The 14,465-nt window shown below is 39.7% G+C and overlaps 1 protein-coding gene across 6 annotated transcripts in view; it reads left to right on the top strand.

Moving 5' to 3' along the window:
- Positions 1-14,465, top strand: part of TMEM131L (transmembrane 131 like) — a 177,217-nt gene that overhangs the window by 145,623 nt on the left and 17,129 nt on the right. For all 6 annotated transcript variants that reach the window (XM_039479164.2, XM_039479163.2, XM_074396807.1 and 3 more), the window contains 2 exons: positions 5,347-5,495; positions 13,784-13,908. In XM_039479164.2, the coding sequence (XP_039335098.1) occupies positions 5,347-5,495; positions 13,784-13,908 (274 nt within the window). The remainder of the gene's footprint in view (positions 1-5,346; positions 5,496-13,783; positions 13,909-14,465) is intronic.

The following is a 14,465-nucleotide window of genomic DNA, read 5'->3' as shown; positions in this document are numbered from 1 at the left end:
TGGTAAACATGCATGTAATTGACAAGTAAGTCACAAGTGCAAAGAATGCTTGAGAATGAGAAAACCGTATATGTAAGAACCTTCAAGGTTTTACTTCCAGCTTTGAGCATTAGTTCTTTGCTAGTTTTGAAAAGTATTTCACGTTGTGAAATGCATGTTGTTTCTACTGTAAGATCTTTTCTAGAATCTGTATTTTTTTGGTAGAATTGTGCTAATAGCTTTGTCTTTGGACTGGGCTTAAGCCACTTAATAGCTGAGAATCCTAAGAACCAGTCACGTTGTTTCCTGTTGACTGGCAGGATTCTGCTTAGGATTCCAGCAAAATGGGAACTTCCAGTCACTCAGTGTGTTTGCCACATTTAAGCCATTTCTCCCAAAGTATACAAATGGCCTTTAGAAACCATTCTAGTCATAAGGTTGCCTTCAAAGGGGAAAAGGGAAAGGCAGGGACAGACCTGCCTCTTAAGAATACCGTAAGTGATTCTCCTAACCTGTCAGAACTCCTGGAGCCACGTGAAGAATCTGCCTTCTTCTATTCTGAGGCCTTTTGCCTCACCAAGGTGTGGCTTATTATGTAAGAAGAAAATGTTCTAGGGTGTATATTAATGGTTCTGACTACATACTTGTCTTTGAGAAACAGAATATTTTGTAAGTAACAGAAAATGTATCTTATTTGGGAAGCCGAGGTGGGCAGATCAGTTGAGCCCAGGAATTTCAAACCAGTCTGGGCAACATGGTAAAACTCTATCTTAAAAAAAATAAAATAAAAATAAAAAATAAAAAATTAGCCAGATTGGTGGTACATGGGCATAGGCCTGTGGTCCCAGCTACTTGGGAGGCTGAGGTGAGAGAATCACTTGAGCCCAGAAGGTCAAGGCTGCAGTGAGCCATGATTGTGCCACTGCACTCCAGCCTGGGCAATGAGGGAGACCCTGTCTTAAAAATAAAAACAAAAACAAAAAATGAAAAAGAAATGTGTCTATCCCTTTTCTACTCCATTTCCCCTGCCTGCTTCAGAGAGGCCTATAGTAAATAATACATTAAAATTCCCAGTAGAAATAGTCTGTTGACATTCTTTAAGGCTCTGTTTTTCTACACTTTTTTCTTGGCATCAGCTTGTCAAACAACTATAAAATAAGTCAAACTTGTCAAACCTTTGTTACATGTTCCAGAACCTCATGGTCATCGGACAAGAGTGGGACTTTATGTGTGATGTAAATCATCTTGTGAATATACTCTTTTTAAATGTTCATAACCATTTTCACTGATCAGAATAATGTAGATTTAGAATTATGGCTAAAGACAAGCTGTGGTTGGCCTCAGCACTACCAAAGAGAAATAGTGAACAAATTATTTCACGGCTTTCGACCTGTAATAATGTAAAGATATAGTTAAATGTGAGAATACCTTAAGCTTTGAGCTTAACAGTACCTGAAAGTTTTCACTGAATTAGATACCTCAACTTTCTGAACTTACTCATATTTGCAGAAATTAAAAAAAAAAGTTCTTACTTATAGATAATAATAACTTGAAATGAAGATTTAATGGTTTGTTCAGAATAGACCATGTGATTGTGATTAGATTTGAGACAGTGCAACTTTAAGCAGGTTACCGAGGAGATCACTTGTTTCTTGTTCTTCCATTTGTTTGTATTTTATTTTAACCTCTTTTTTGAGGAATTACTGAACTATAAAGCCGTACCTACTTAATGGATGCATCTTGATGAGTTTGGGAATAAGTGTATACCATGAAACGATTACCACCATGGGGGCATTAACACAGTCGCCTCCCAAAGTCTTCTCCTTCCCCCTTTATTATTATTAGTGTTTCTTCCATTTGTTTTTGATTTTTAACTGTGGCACAAACACTCTTACTCAGTGAGGTCATGGGGAAGTATTAGGCTGTTCTTTCACTGCCGTAAAGAAGTACCCGAGACTGGATAATTTAAAAAGAGGCTTAATTGGCTCACGGTTCTGTGGGCTGTACAGGCTTCTGCTTCTGGTGAGACCTCAGGAAACACAGTTATGGCGGAAGAGTGAAGGGGAAGCAAGCACATCTTTTGTGGTGGGAGCAGGAGGAAGAGAGCGAAGGGGGAAGTGCTACACACTTTTTTAAACAACTGAATCTTGTGAGAACTCTCTCACTATCGTGAGAATAGCCTGGGGAAAGTCCGCCGCCGTGATCCAGTCACTCCCACCAGGCTCCTCCTGCAGCATGGAGGATGCCCCCTTCAGCATGAGATCTGGGTGGGACCCAGAGCCAACCCACATCACGTGGACTGACGCCATTTGTAAATGATGTATGTATTCAGTATCCCATGTTCTTGAATACATTCATGTTAGAATTTCTCAGAGTCACTGCAGAACTTGTTATTAACATTCATTTTACTGCTTGTCCTGAGTCTTGGCCCCACGGAAGGCATTTCTAATTTTCTAAAAGTCTGTGCGTTATGACTTTTCGGGGATGGTTTTGTACCGGCTGTTAAATTCTTACCCTTCCTAAGAAACTTTGATGACTGATACTTCTAGTGCTATGTTGTTGGCCTGAAGAAAACTTAAGGAAATTCATTTTCTCGCAAATTAGGACACCAGGAGAGTAATGGCATCTATTTTTTGAGGCATATATATGTATTGTAGTTCACACTTAAGGCTTCCAGAATCCAAAGAGAGATTCTGCTTGTGCTTTCTTTTTCCGGTTTGGACCCTCCTGCCTTGCTTTTGGATGTCTGCTTCACTGTTTCACGGTGCTCGATGTTTTCCTTTGTGGAAGTCTAACCGTCAATTTGTGTTTTAGAAGGAGTTAAATTTCAAAGGTGATGTCTGCTAAAGAATGACTTTTAATTTTGACAAGGTAGGAAATGGAGGGTAATGGTGATTCCACAGGGCTGCTGTTAGATGCTCTTAGTTCAGAAATGCACAGGTTTGAAAGGGATCTGAAAGTTGTGTCCCACAGTCCCCTAAATGAGAGTGATCTAAACCCTCTAGACAAAGAGTTGGCTATCCTACAGGGGACAGAAATTCCTGGGAAATAGGCTTAGTAGCCTTTGATTCAGACTCTTCACTAACTCAACTGTTGAAGTTATTCCTGGTTATTAAAGGAAGCAGTTGATAGTGATCAGCTTTGTCTCTGGATATGACTTTGGCCCTTGTATTTCCGTCACAGCCAAAAGCATTAAAAACATGGCATGATGCTTTATTTTATGTAATGAGTCTGGCCAAAAGATTAATTTTCTGTATTCATTTTGTGACATTTGGAGAGTATAACCTTAATTTTGAGATAGAGCCCCTTTTTCTGACGGTATAAGACCTAGTACGTCATAGTTGTACTTAAACCATAAAAACCTGCATTACTTTACAAGGTGTGTGCCATTTGCTTGCCTGTCATTTTTATGGTTACATAATATTTATATAATTTTCTGTTAACTAAATAAAAGTATGTTTACCTAGTAAGTGTTATTTGAAAAATTTGTGTATCTTGCTTTGAGTGAGTTTAATTTGTAGCCTCAGATTTTCAGAATCAGAGAGGACTTGACTGCTCCTTTCCTTCTGTGGGTGAGAGACCTGCCCTGCCCCAATCCCCGTAGTGGGGCTGGATTGGCCCCTCTGCTGGTAATCTGGTTAGGTGTTCATCCACCAGAGCCTGCAGCCTGCTGTGCTGGGAAATATTTACCCTGCCCCATGGTCATCTAAACTTCTCAGATTTCAAAGGTATGATTAGGGATTCTCAGTTTAACAAAAAAGAAGAAGGTACTGAAATACATCGTTTGAAATTAGCAAACAGGCCGGTTATTGTGGGGTTGAAATTGATTTGCTTTTGTTGTGGGGTAAGAGATAGAAGAAGCACACTCATGAAATCACTTAAAAGAAAAATGGAAAAAAAAAAATTCCAGAAACGGTTCCTCCCAGCACCCACTTTTGCCATCTGATGAACCAGCTGTTGGCTCCTCTGCCGATTGGCTGCTTCCTAGGGGCAGGGCAGGCATTCACTGTAGCAGGAGGACCTTCCGTGAACAGTTCGTGTGTCCTTTGGTGGGGACGTTTTACATTTATATCTGTTCCGTTTTCATCTTTATAATTGTCAAACAGGGGAGACAAGGAAGGTGGGGCTGTGTTCACTTTATAAATAAGAAAACTAAGGCACGGGCCGCTTATGAGACTTAACTTTGACTGTGAAACTAATTAGTGGGTGTCATGACCAGAATCCAAGTCCTTATCCTTCTTTCCTTCTTTGCCAGCTTAAAAATACGTGTATATAAAATATACATCACATAAAACTTATCATTTTAACAATTTTAAATTATAAAATTCAGTGGCATTAAGTACATTCACATTGTTATGCAACCATCACCACTATCCATTTCTATTTCCAGAACTTTTAGTCATCTCAGGCAGTAAATCTGTACCCATTAAATAATAAATACTTATTGCCTTCTTTCTCCAGCCCCTGGTAACCACCAGTCTACTTTCTGTCTCTCTGAATTTGATTACTCTAGTTCCCTCATGGGTGGAATCATAACACATTTGTCCTTTCATATCTTGCTAAGTTCAGTTAGCATATGTGTTCAAGGTTTATCCTGTTGTAGCATGTGCCAGAATTTCATTCCTTTTTTGGAAAAAACATCTTGACTTTCTTTTTTTTTTTGTTTGTTTGTTTTTTGTTTTTTGAGACAGAGTCTTGCTCTGTTGCCAGGCTGGAGTGCAGTGGTGTGATCTTGGCTCACTGCAACCTCCGGCTCCCGGGTTCAAGTGAGTCCCCTGTCTCAGCCTCCTGAGTAGCTGGGACTATAGGTGCGTGCCACCAGTCCCAGCTAATTTTTTCTGTTTTAGTAGAGACAGGGTTTCACCCTGTTGGCCAGGATGGTTTCAATCTTCTGACCTCATGATCTACCTGCCTAGGCCTCCCAGAGTGCTGGGATTACAGGCATGAGCCACTGCACCCAGCTGTGACCATCTTAACTGTACAGTTTAGTAGTCTTAAGTATTTCACATTGTTGTGCAGTGAGTCACTCTGAATGGTGTTCTGTTGTATGTATATACTATATTTTGTTTATCTACTTATCCGTCAATGGACACTTGGCATTTTCCCATTTTTTGGTTATTATGAATAATAATGCTGTGAATATTGGTGTCCCCCCTGCCACCTTTTTCCTTGACTTTTTGTAGGACTCTTAATGTAAGTATACTTTCATCTATGAATGAAATATATTTCTAGAGCATCATGGATGTTAAAAAACAACGCTAAGTTGAACTCCAATGAAGTCAAATGAGATGTTTGGTGTAAGAAAGAACATGGGGAATGTGAGTGGAAACTATTAGCTAGAAATTGAATTGTATTTGTTTATTCAAGGGAATAACCAGCAAGTACCTGTCAAGAATGAAGTAGATCATTGTGAAACTTTGAAAAAGGTGGACACAAAGCCTTCTTCAGAAAAGAAGATTCACAAAACATCTAGAGAAGACATGTGTTCTGAGAAACAGGACATACCTTTCGTGGAGGTCTGTATTTTTTTCTTGCCTATTGAAAAGAACAAAACTCATTTTTAGGATTGTGTATTAAGTGAACATGTATATTTCATATGTTTCACTGCATTTGAATCCATACTGATAACTGGTGAGTTTGATGTGTGTGTTCAGAGAATTTTACTTATCTTCTAATTATATAGATGTTACTACAGTAATTTTTAGAGAAATCAGATAGTTTTTACTCTGAAGAGAATCTATTTTTAAGCAAATGGGTAATTTCTAGGTAACGATGGAAGAGTAGAACTTGACTAATATGTTTCTTCTATCCAGTTATTACTGAACATTTGTATTTTAGGGCATACTCTTGCTGAGTTGTATTGCTTTTTGTCTGTCTTTGTCCCTGTATCTATTATCTTCTTCTCTCTAAAAGATGAGAAAAGTATTCATGATATAATAGAAGAAAATTCTTCTGATATAAGGGAAGAAGTAAATTTATAGATCAAGAGGGAACAATGTATACAACAGGAAAAATTGATGCATCATAATGGATGTAGGTACTTAATTAAATTAATTGCACTTTAAATATAAAGAGTTGTGCAAAGACAGGAAAATTGAGAAGTACAAACTTAAGCTTGCCTCAGACTTTTCAGTAGGAACATCTAATCTCAGCAAACAGTGGAGTGGTATCATTGAGAGAATGGAAATGTAAACAAAGAATATTGTGTCCAGCCAAGTTAATGCTCAAGTGCAAAGGTAACAGACAGACGTCCTTAAATACAAATGAAATCATAAGCTGTTCTTGTAAAATCAAGTTAATGAAATTTAGCTAAGCAAGGTAGAAGTACAAATGAACACTCAGGATGGAAGAAGGCATAATAAAGGTCTCTTGTTGAGGCTTCAATTCATTTTATATCCAGAACGAAGACTAAAAAGTTGGCAATTTTAACCACAGAACAGATTGGAAAATTGAAACTTTAACCAAGTAAAAATAGTAATATAATCTGCAGAAACCAGGCGGTGGGATTGAGAGGTAGGTGAAAATAAATTTTAATTTTAATCTTTCTCAGCAAAGAGACAGTACTAAGAAAACATGAAACATGTAGTTTAAAAGGGTGATAACTTAAGCAAATATTTTTACAGTATTTTTTTTAACCTTAGAGGGATCCTTAAGGAGTTAACATAGCATGAATTGAAGAAATAATTCTTTAAAACTTGGCAGTTCCTTCAGTTCTACTTTAGTTTATTTTTCTTACATTAAATTCATATAAAATGGAGCCTTACATTTTTAGTTTAAAATTATATATATTCCTGGCATTATAAATTATTCCCATCATCTGTACTGCCATTCTTTCACATATATGGGCTCAGAAAAATACTCACAAATAAGGTTTGCGAAATAATTAATGGGAGACCCTGGTTATTTCTGAGTGGTTGGTGGGATTTTGGATGATTTCTTTTTTCTTCTTTATTTTCTTCTCTTTTGTTTAAACTTCATAATAAACATGAATTTTTGATTGAAATATAGTGGAAATGATACAGAATAAGTATGTTGCCAGCAGTCCAAACTATGAATTTACCATCTGTTTGGAAAGAAGAGGTTTCTGTGTAACCAAACACCAAGATTCATAATAGAGGGGATTTCAGAGATTGAAAAGCCTGTGTAGGCTGTGGTGCCATGGAAAGCTCCCGAAGGAGGTAGAAACTTGTACAGGTAGCATGTGGAAGAACAGAGAAGGGAAGGTGGGCAGCGGGCAACACTGAGCCCCGCTGATGGAGCAGCCAGAATTGGGTGCAGTTAGGGAGCCGTCTGGCTGTGAAGAAGCTACCTGTTGGAAAGTAATGGAAGGGAGAGGTCAGAGTCCTCCTAGGTTGGAAGGCCACTGAATGCTGATTGAGAGTTCAGACTTTCTTTTCTAGGTCTTGATGGGAAACACAAATGGTGGCACAGGCTGAGTGAAAGCAATAGGAAGGTAGTGGTGTCTGTAGAGAACTGAAAAATTGTTGCCTGCTAAGGAATTTCAGAATCAAATTTGTTAAAAGCACATTTGTCCAAACAAAAAGTTGTTTTGGAGAGTTTGGCCCAAGGATTCCTACTTTGGGACCTTTCTGCAGATTTTGGGGAGCTATTGAATTGGTGGTCGGGGCGGGGGAGTGGACAGTGGTTAACAAATTGAAAGCAACCTGTGGGCTGTGATTTTCCTGAATGAAGGTAACAAACAGATGTTGTTCAATTCAGTTTTATAGAGACTGTCAGGATGGCTGTTGCGTAGAACTAGCGTAGTTGAGTAAATGCTTGAATGAATGTGAATATAAGACATTATTGGAAGATCATCGTCAGTGTTTGGAGATTGAAGAGGGAATAAATGAATACCAGCTCTTTTCTAACAAAGAGGCTGTTTTCTGTGAGGAGATATGATGTAATCAAGGCTTACATTTGAGCAGGAGTAAAGGACAAGAAAGTAGATAAAGAGACATTTTAGAAGAGAAAAACTATCAGGACTTCTTAGCACTAAATGCATGCCGGAGAGGGAGTCATTTTTTTACATGGCCATTTACAAAACATAGCTCCAAGGTTCCAAGCCTGGGTGACTGGAATGGGGAATTCTGATGGATGTGATGAGCTCATTTTTATGTTTGTCAAAGCAATGTTGTTATCATGGTAAAGAGCATGGACTTTAGTCAGGCTTCTTCTAGGTTTGAATCTAGCTCATCATGTATTCATTCAATAATATTCGGTTACTTACTTAACACTGCATTTTCCTCCTTCTGCAAATGAGGGTGATAATAGTATACCTACCTCAAAGAGTTGTGAGGAGTAAGTGGGTTAATGTGAGAATTGCTTTAGAATGGCAGCGCTTACGAAGTACTGACAGGCAGTAAGTCTGAAGGTGATAGGTGTGATAATGATCATACCAACAGAGAAGGTAGCTGGACTTTGAAGTGAGATGTATAGTAGACAGGGGGAGGTGGGGAGTTAGAGCTTCTGCAGCAAGTTAGGCCTGGAGCTTGAGATTTGGGGTTACCCATGTGGAGGTTAGATGTGGAGCCTATGAGGTGTGCACAGAGAAAAGACAAGGTCCCTGAATCCAGACCTTGGGGAGGAGGCAGTGTTGAATTTGCAGACTGGCTGAGGGTGCAGGTATAGCAAGTATACCAAAAGCTAGACCTAGAAGGTAGGGCACACTTTCAGGAGCAGAAATAAAATAAAAAGTCATTGAACTTGGGATAGGAGGGAATGAGTAGTTAGGAGTTGAACCTAACATCCTTTTGACATGGACTTTGGAGTCTTACCTGTTCCCCTGCAATGAAATAGAAGCTGATGCTTCCATGCACTGACCGCACCAGATGCACACCCTTATGTGCTGGGAGGGGAAGCTGGAATGGATTATCCCAAGGTCTCCTCAGTACAAGATGGCCCTAAGGAATAACAGTGCTGCCACTGGCCTCCACCTGGCACGTGCTTGGGTGCCAGTGCCTATCTCAGACTCTCCTCCCGCACTGAAGTCTTCCTGACTCTCTGTGCCAGCCTTAGCTGTGCCCTTGGTTATGGCAGTGTTCTTAATTTCTTCAAGGTATTTTCTTCTCTGTGTGTCTTTACCGTGAGATCCCTGAGGGCATGAGTCTTGCCGTTTACCTCTATCCCTAGGGCTCAAGACTGCTCTTGCTGTCTTAGTGGTTATATAAGACTCTCCTTCATTGTTTGGTCTGTGAACCTGTGTAGAACAGACATCTGCACCTAATGGTGGCAGCCAGTTCACAGCAGACACGTCATCTGAGGGATGTGGATGGCATCAGCTGTACTTTGTGGCCCAAGGTTGTCCAACCAAGTCAACCAAGGTGGATTCTCTGGTGCAGATTTGGGGGCAGTGGTTTGTCATTTCTTTCCTGTTCCTGTGACTCACTCCTTGTTTTGTAGAACTGTTCTTTAAAAGTCCTCTGAGTGTATTAATAGTTTCCATTTCATTGTTCATTTGGTGAAAATCATTCTCAATAAACACATTCCCATGTGCAGGGCTCAGTGTTTGTTTTTCTTGCACATTCTTAGAGCCTAATTTTGCAGCTTACAAAATTATATAAATCTGTCTATATAATACAGGTGGAACATTTCTCTGGATTTATTGGCAAGGAAGGTTGAAGCCAGGTTTGAAATCCACAAACTAAATTTTAAACTTAGCTTGGCTTTTTACTTTCTTGAGGCAGGTATTTTTTCCTTAGAAAAGTAATTCATAATTATTATAGAAGCATAAAGAGTAAGGTAGGAAAAGATCTATCCAGAATAAACCACTTTTAATGTTTTTGTATTCTTTTCTATGCAGATTTTTAAAAGCTATTATTTTATTAAAATAGTTAAGATAATAACTTATTATTGTCTGCAGCTTTGTCATAACATTATAACTAAATTTTCCATAAAAATTAAATGGGGAGCTTTGTTTTCATTGGTGACGTAACGTTTCATCATTTAACTGTGCCATCATGTAAACCATTCTTCTGCCATTGGACATTAAGATTGTTTCCAGCTTTTTACTTTCATACTTGTAAGTACAGAGTTTTGTTCCTCTTACTGTGTATCTGGTAAGTCTTTGTTATAGATGTCAAGAAATAGAATGGAAGGGTATTGATATGGTTCGGCTGTGTCTCCACCCAAATCTCATCTTGAATTATAACTCCCAGAATTCCCACGTCATGGGAGGTGGTTGAATTATGGGGTGGGTCTTTCCCGTGCTGTTCTCGTGATGGTGAATAAGTCTCATGAAATCCGATGGTTGTAGAAACGGGGGTTTCCCTGCACATTCTCTCTTCTCTTGTCTGCCGTCATCCGCGTGAGATGTGCTTTTCAGCTTTTGCCATGATTGTGAGGCCTCCCTGGCCACATGGAAATGTGAATTCAATAAACCTCTTTCTTTTGTAAATTGCCCAGTCTTCGGTGTGTCTTTATCAGCAACATGAAATAGACTAATACGGTTATAAACTGTGTAAAACTCCTATGTGTGCTGACAGATTACTTTCCAGAAAGTTGGTGCAGCTTTGTTCACATGTCGTATCTGAGCATGCTGCTTTCATTCTCCGCTGTGCAGTATCAATCGTTTGTAGAATCTTGGTCAGTGTGATAGGTGAGCAGTCATGGTTTGGTTTTCTTACCAGGGAAAGGTGAGCAATTTCCTTCATTTTTTTGTAGAAGGCTGAAAAACAATCCATCCAAAATGCTACCACTGAAAAGAAATTCTAGAAATTAAGAGGTAGATATCTAACCTACTTCTGCTTCCATACTTCAGAAGCAGACACAGTGAACAGGATCCTGCTTCCCCAGCCATTTCTTAGTCTTTATACATCATAAACACATTTGTGTTTTCTGAAACCAAAATGGAAAGAGGAGACACAAGGTGGTCTATGATTTACCTTTCCCAAAAGCATTATTTTATGATGAAATATTTTGGACGAGCTCTTTGTGGTTTTTTTGCTTTTATATTTCTTTAACGAATTTGTATGTCATGTCCTTTGCCAGTTTTTCTTTTGACTGTTAGTGTCTTTTTATTCTCTGTAAGAGCACTTTCTGTGTTAAAGATATCAACTTTATCAAATGTTGTGTATCAGAGTTTTTTCTCAGTTTGCTAAGGGACTAAGCAAACTCAAATTATTGCTTATTTGATTTTACTTATACACAGTGGCTTTAAAAATGGCTTTGTGCAGTAAAGTTGTGATTTCTCTTCTTTGATTTCTTCCTTTGCTTTTAGTAAAGCTTAGGAAATCTTTCTCCGTGCTGCCATTTGTTAAATCATCACCTCTTTCAGAAAGCTCAGCAAACTTCACTAAAATAGTTCAAATAGTTCAAATAATTCAGCTGAGGCAGGAGAATTCCTTGAGCCCAGGAGTTCAAGACCAGCCTGGGCAACACAGCAAGACCCCATCTCTACAGGAAAAAAAAAAAATAGCTGGACATGGTGGCACTTGCCTATAGTGTCAGCTACTCAAGAAACTGAGGTGGGAGGTTGCTTGAACCTGGAAGGTTGAGGCAGCAGTGAACCACAATTGCATGACTGCACCCCAGCCTGAGCAACAGAGCAAGACCCTGTCTCAAAAAACAAAGCAGAACAAAACAAAAACCACCAAATAACTCAGTGGTGATGATGATGATAACTAAGTCTCATGTAAATGGCTGATGAGATGCTAGGTGATTTAGTCCTCACAGTGCTTTGAGACTGACTCAGGAAACTGAGGCAGAGAGGCTCAGTAACTTGGCCAAGGTTACACAGCTGGTCATCAATCATGAGATTGACACTAGGCAGTTTACCCTCGGAGATGTGCTCTTGATTGCAGCTCCACGTGACTCTTCAGTTTCCTGGTGAGTCCCACCCTCCTCTCCCTGGGATCCTCTGTACCAGAAAGCAGCCAGGTGGTCCTTTGCTCTTCCTCGGATTTCTTGACAAGTCTTTTGCTGTGTGCTCTGGCTGGCTCTCCCTCCCTGTTCCACCCGCTGCCCCCATTGCAGGCCTGTTCTCAGCTCGACTCACTGCCACGTCCCTCCTCGAGGCCCATTGCTTTGGAAGGTGCTCCCTGCCACTCTTTCTGGGATGCGTCTCACGCCTCTGAATCTAGCTTGTCCTGCATTCTCCTTTTCTTTGTCATACTCATGGAGAACTCTTTGATGCTTCTGGTCACCAAGTCCTGACTCTGAGTAGTCTTGAATGTACTCACTCTTTTGCTTGCAGAGGATGACAGTTCCAACCGGATAGATTTGAGAAAGGCAGCCAAGTATCAGAGTGACTGCTTACCAGCTCACGCTTTCTCAGGCCCCACTGACAGTGGAGGGATGGAAAGGCTCAAGTACTTGCTGTGTCGACAAGCCTTTGTTTGCCCTTCAGTGGACAGAGGGTGGGAAACGCCCCGCCAAGTTAGAAATACACAAAGGAACAATACACGAATAAATGTGCTGCATGTCTGTTTAACATTAGATCCTGAGTCTGCATGTCCTTCTGTTTAGCTTCAAACTTGAAGAATTAGCATTGTAGGATAGCGCTTTGTGTGTTTAACTTGTCAGGTTTTAAAAATACCTTCAGAATCAGAGAAAGATTAACATATACTTATTGGGGGAAACAAAAGTATATAAAGGAGAAAGCAAAAATGTTAAAATCACACTTCCTATATAGTGAAAGTCCCATTTTGCTTCTGGTGTTTATTCACTGGGGTATGCACATTGCTTTAACAGATGCATGAAGGTTCTAATATCCCAGAACTTGGAGGTATTGCAGGTTATGTAAAACCTTTTCTTTTTCTCCTTTCAAGTTCTTCGTGTTAGTCAAGTGTATGTTTCAACTTCACAATTCCTACTCTGATTGCTGGGCCAGCCTTCTGAAAGAGAAGGTAAAATGAGCCAATCTTTGGTTTCCATGAAGCGTGAATCCTGAGTCAGTAGGAAGGGGGCTCTTCTGGACCAAGGGGATTTGCCTCTGTGAGGTTCCTGGAGAAGACATCTTCCTTCTGAAAGGACCTAACACACTGAAGAGATGTGTCTTTTTAGCCTTTGGGTCTCAATGTGTGAGCTCCCACTACTGCCCACGCACTAACAGTGTCTTTGCTTTAAGGGGCCAACATATTTAAGGAAGAGGAATAATAAGTATTAGAGGATGTTCAAGGCTTGAGCTATTTTATAATCAGAAAGGGCAAGGCAAATCCCTCTCCTTTGGGGTCTGTTAATACACCAAGCCTGACTTTTATAAGACGAAAAGGTCCCAGTTGAGAAGACTAGACCTATTTAATACATCTATCTAACGTTTATGCATCTTGTGCTGATGCTTTTCAGAACCACATTTTTAAAGCATCAGGCATATTCTTGCCTTTTTTACCCAAGAAGCTTAAACTAGTTTGGAGCATTCTGTAGAGATTTGGCTGTTCTCCCAAAGTCCGCCTGTAAACAAAAATGTACATACACGACTTGCTCCTAAATTGAGTTTTTACCTGATTTTTCTTCATAGTACAGCAATTTATGTGAGTTGCACGTACCAAATTAACAGGTGAAGGTTGGAGGATTTATTGCTGCAAAGGTAACAGCAAGCTGGTCGTAAATTGCTAGCAGATGTTTTTCCTTTTTAGCCCCTTAGGAATTTTATAGGCAACAATTCTTTTTTTTCTTCTTTTTCTGTGGAGCTGGAGGGAAGTAGAGCAAGAAGGGAAAAGAAAACAAACTAGAGACTGAGAAACATACGTCTCCGCTTTCAACAGCTCTGGGACGTTCTGGATTCAGATGGAATTGGTCTTCAAAAATTTCAGTGTGTTTTTATTCATAGTCAGTTTAAACAATTAAACATTTACTTTTTCTTCTTTAGCAAGAAGATCCTTATAGGAAGAAAAAACTTCAGGAGAAAAGAGAGGGAAATTTACAAAATTTAAATTGGAATAAAAGTCGAGCATGTAGAAAGAACAAGAAGAGGGGTGTTGCCCCAGTCTCAAGGTGCGTAATTCTTACTGTCCTGTTAACATGTTGATCAGGTTTTTTACTTTAGAATTTTGCATTTGGCTGTTAGCTTTTAAACTGATTTCTGTGATGTTGGATACAGGTAATATGAGAATGTAGATGTTTGTATCTTAAGATTAAAATACCTTTGTAAAGTTAACATTTTCCCATTGTGTTTTTATTTTGTTAAAAATACCTTAAAGCAACCATGGTGTGTCTTTCCTTTATAAAATGCTGACAGATAGGGTAGCTTTTAGGGGAAAGGCATATGCCATCCCTCCGTGTGGAGACCTTCATTCCGCTTCTGAGAGGCAGGAGCGTTTGTGGAACAGGAACCAGAGAAACACACCGGGCACAGGCATGCGTCTTCTGTTCCCTGTTCAGCCACTGACCCACTTGCGCTCTCTGGGGTCATAATAATGAAACAATAGTTACCCCTCAGGTCACCCTTGCTTCTGTCCTGCAGAAGGTAGGTTCTTACAGCTGCAGGAAGTGAGGTATCCAGACACTGTGTGGTTTGCTCAAAGCCACAAGTTGGAAAGAAGCAGATCCAG

The sequence above is a fragment of the Saimiri boliviensis genome, chromosome 3, assembly GCF_048565385.1.
Source record: "Saimiri boliviensis isolate mSaiBol1 chromosome 3, mSaiBol1.pri, whole genome shotgun sequence".
NCBI classification, from domain to species: domain Eukaryota; kingdom Metazoa; phylum Chordata; class Mammalia; order Primates; family Cebidae; genus Saimiri; species Saimiri boliviensis.
Note: the sequence above shows the minus strand (reverse complement) of the source record. Positions and strands in the feature narration are given on the sequence as shown.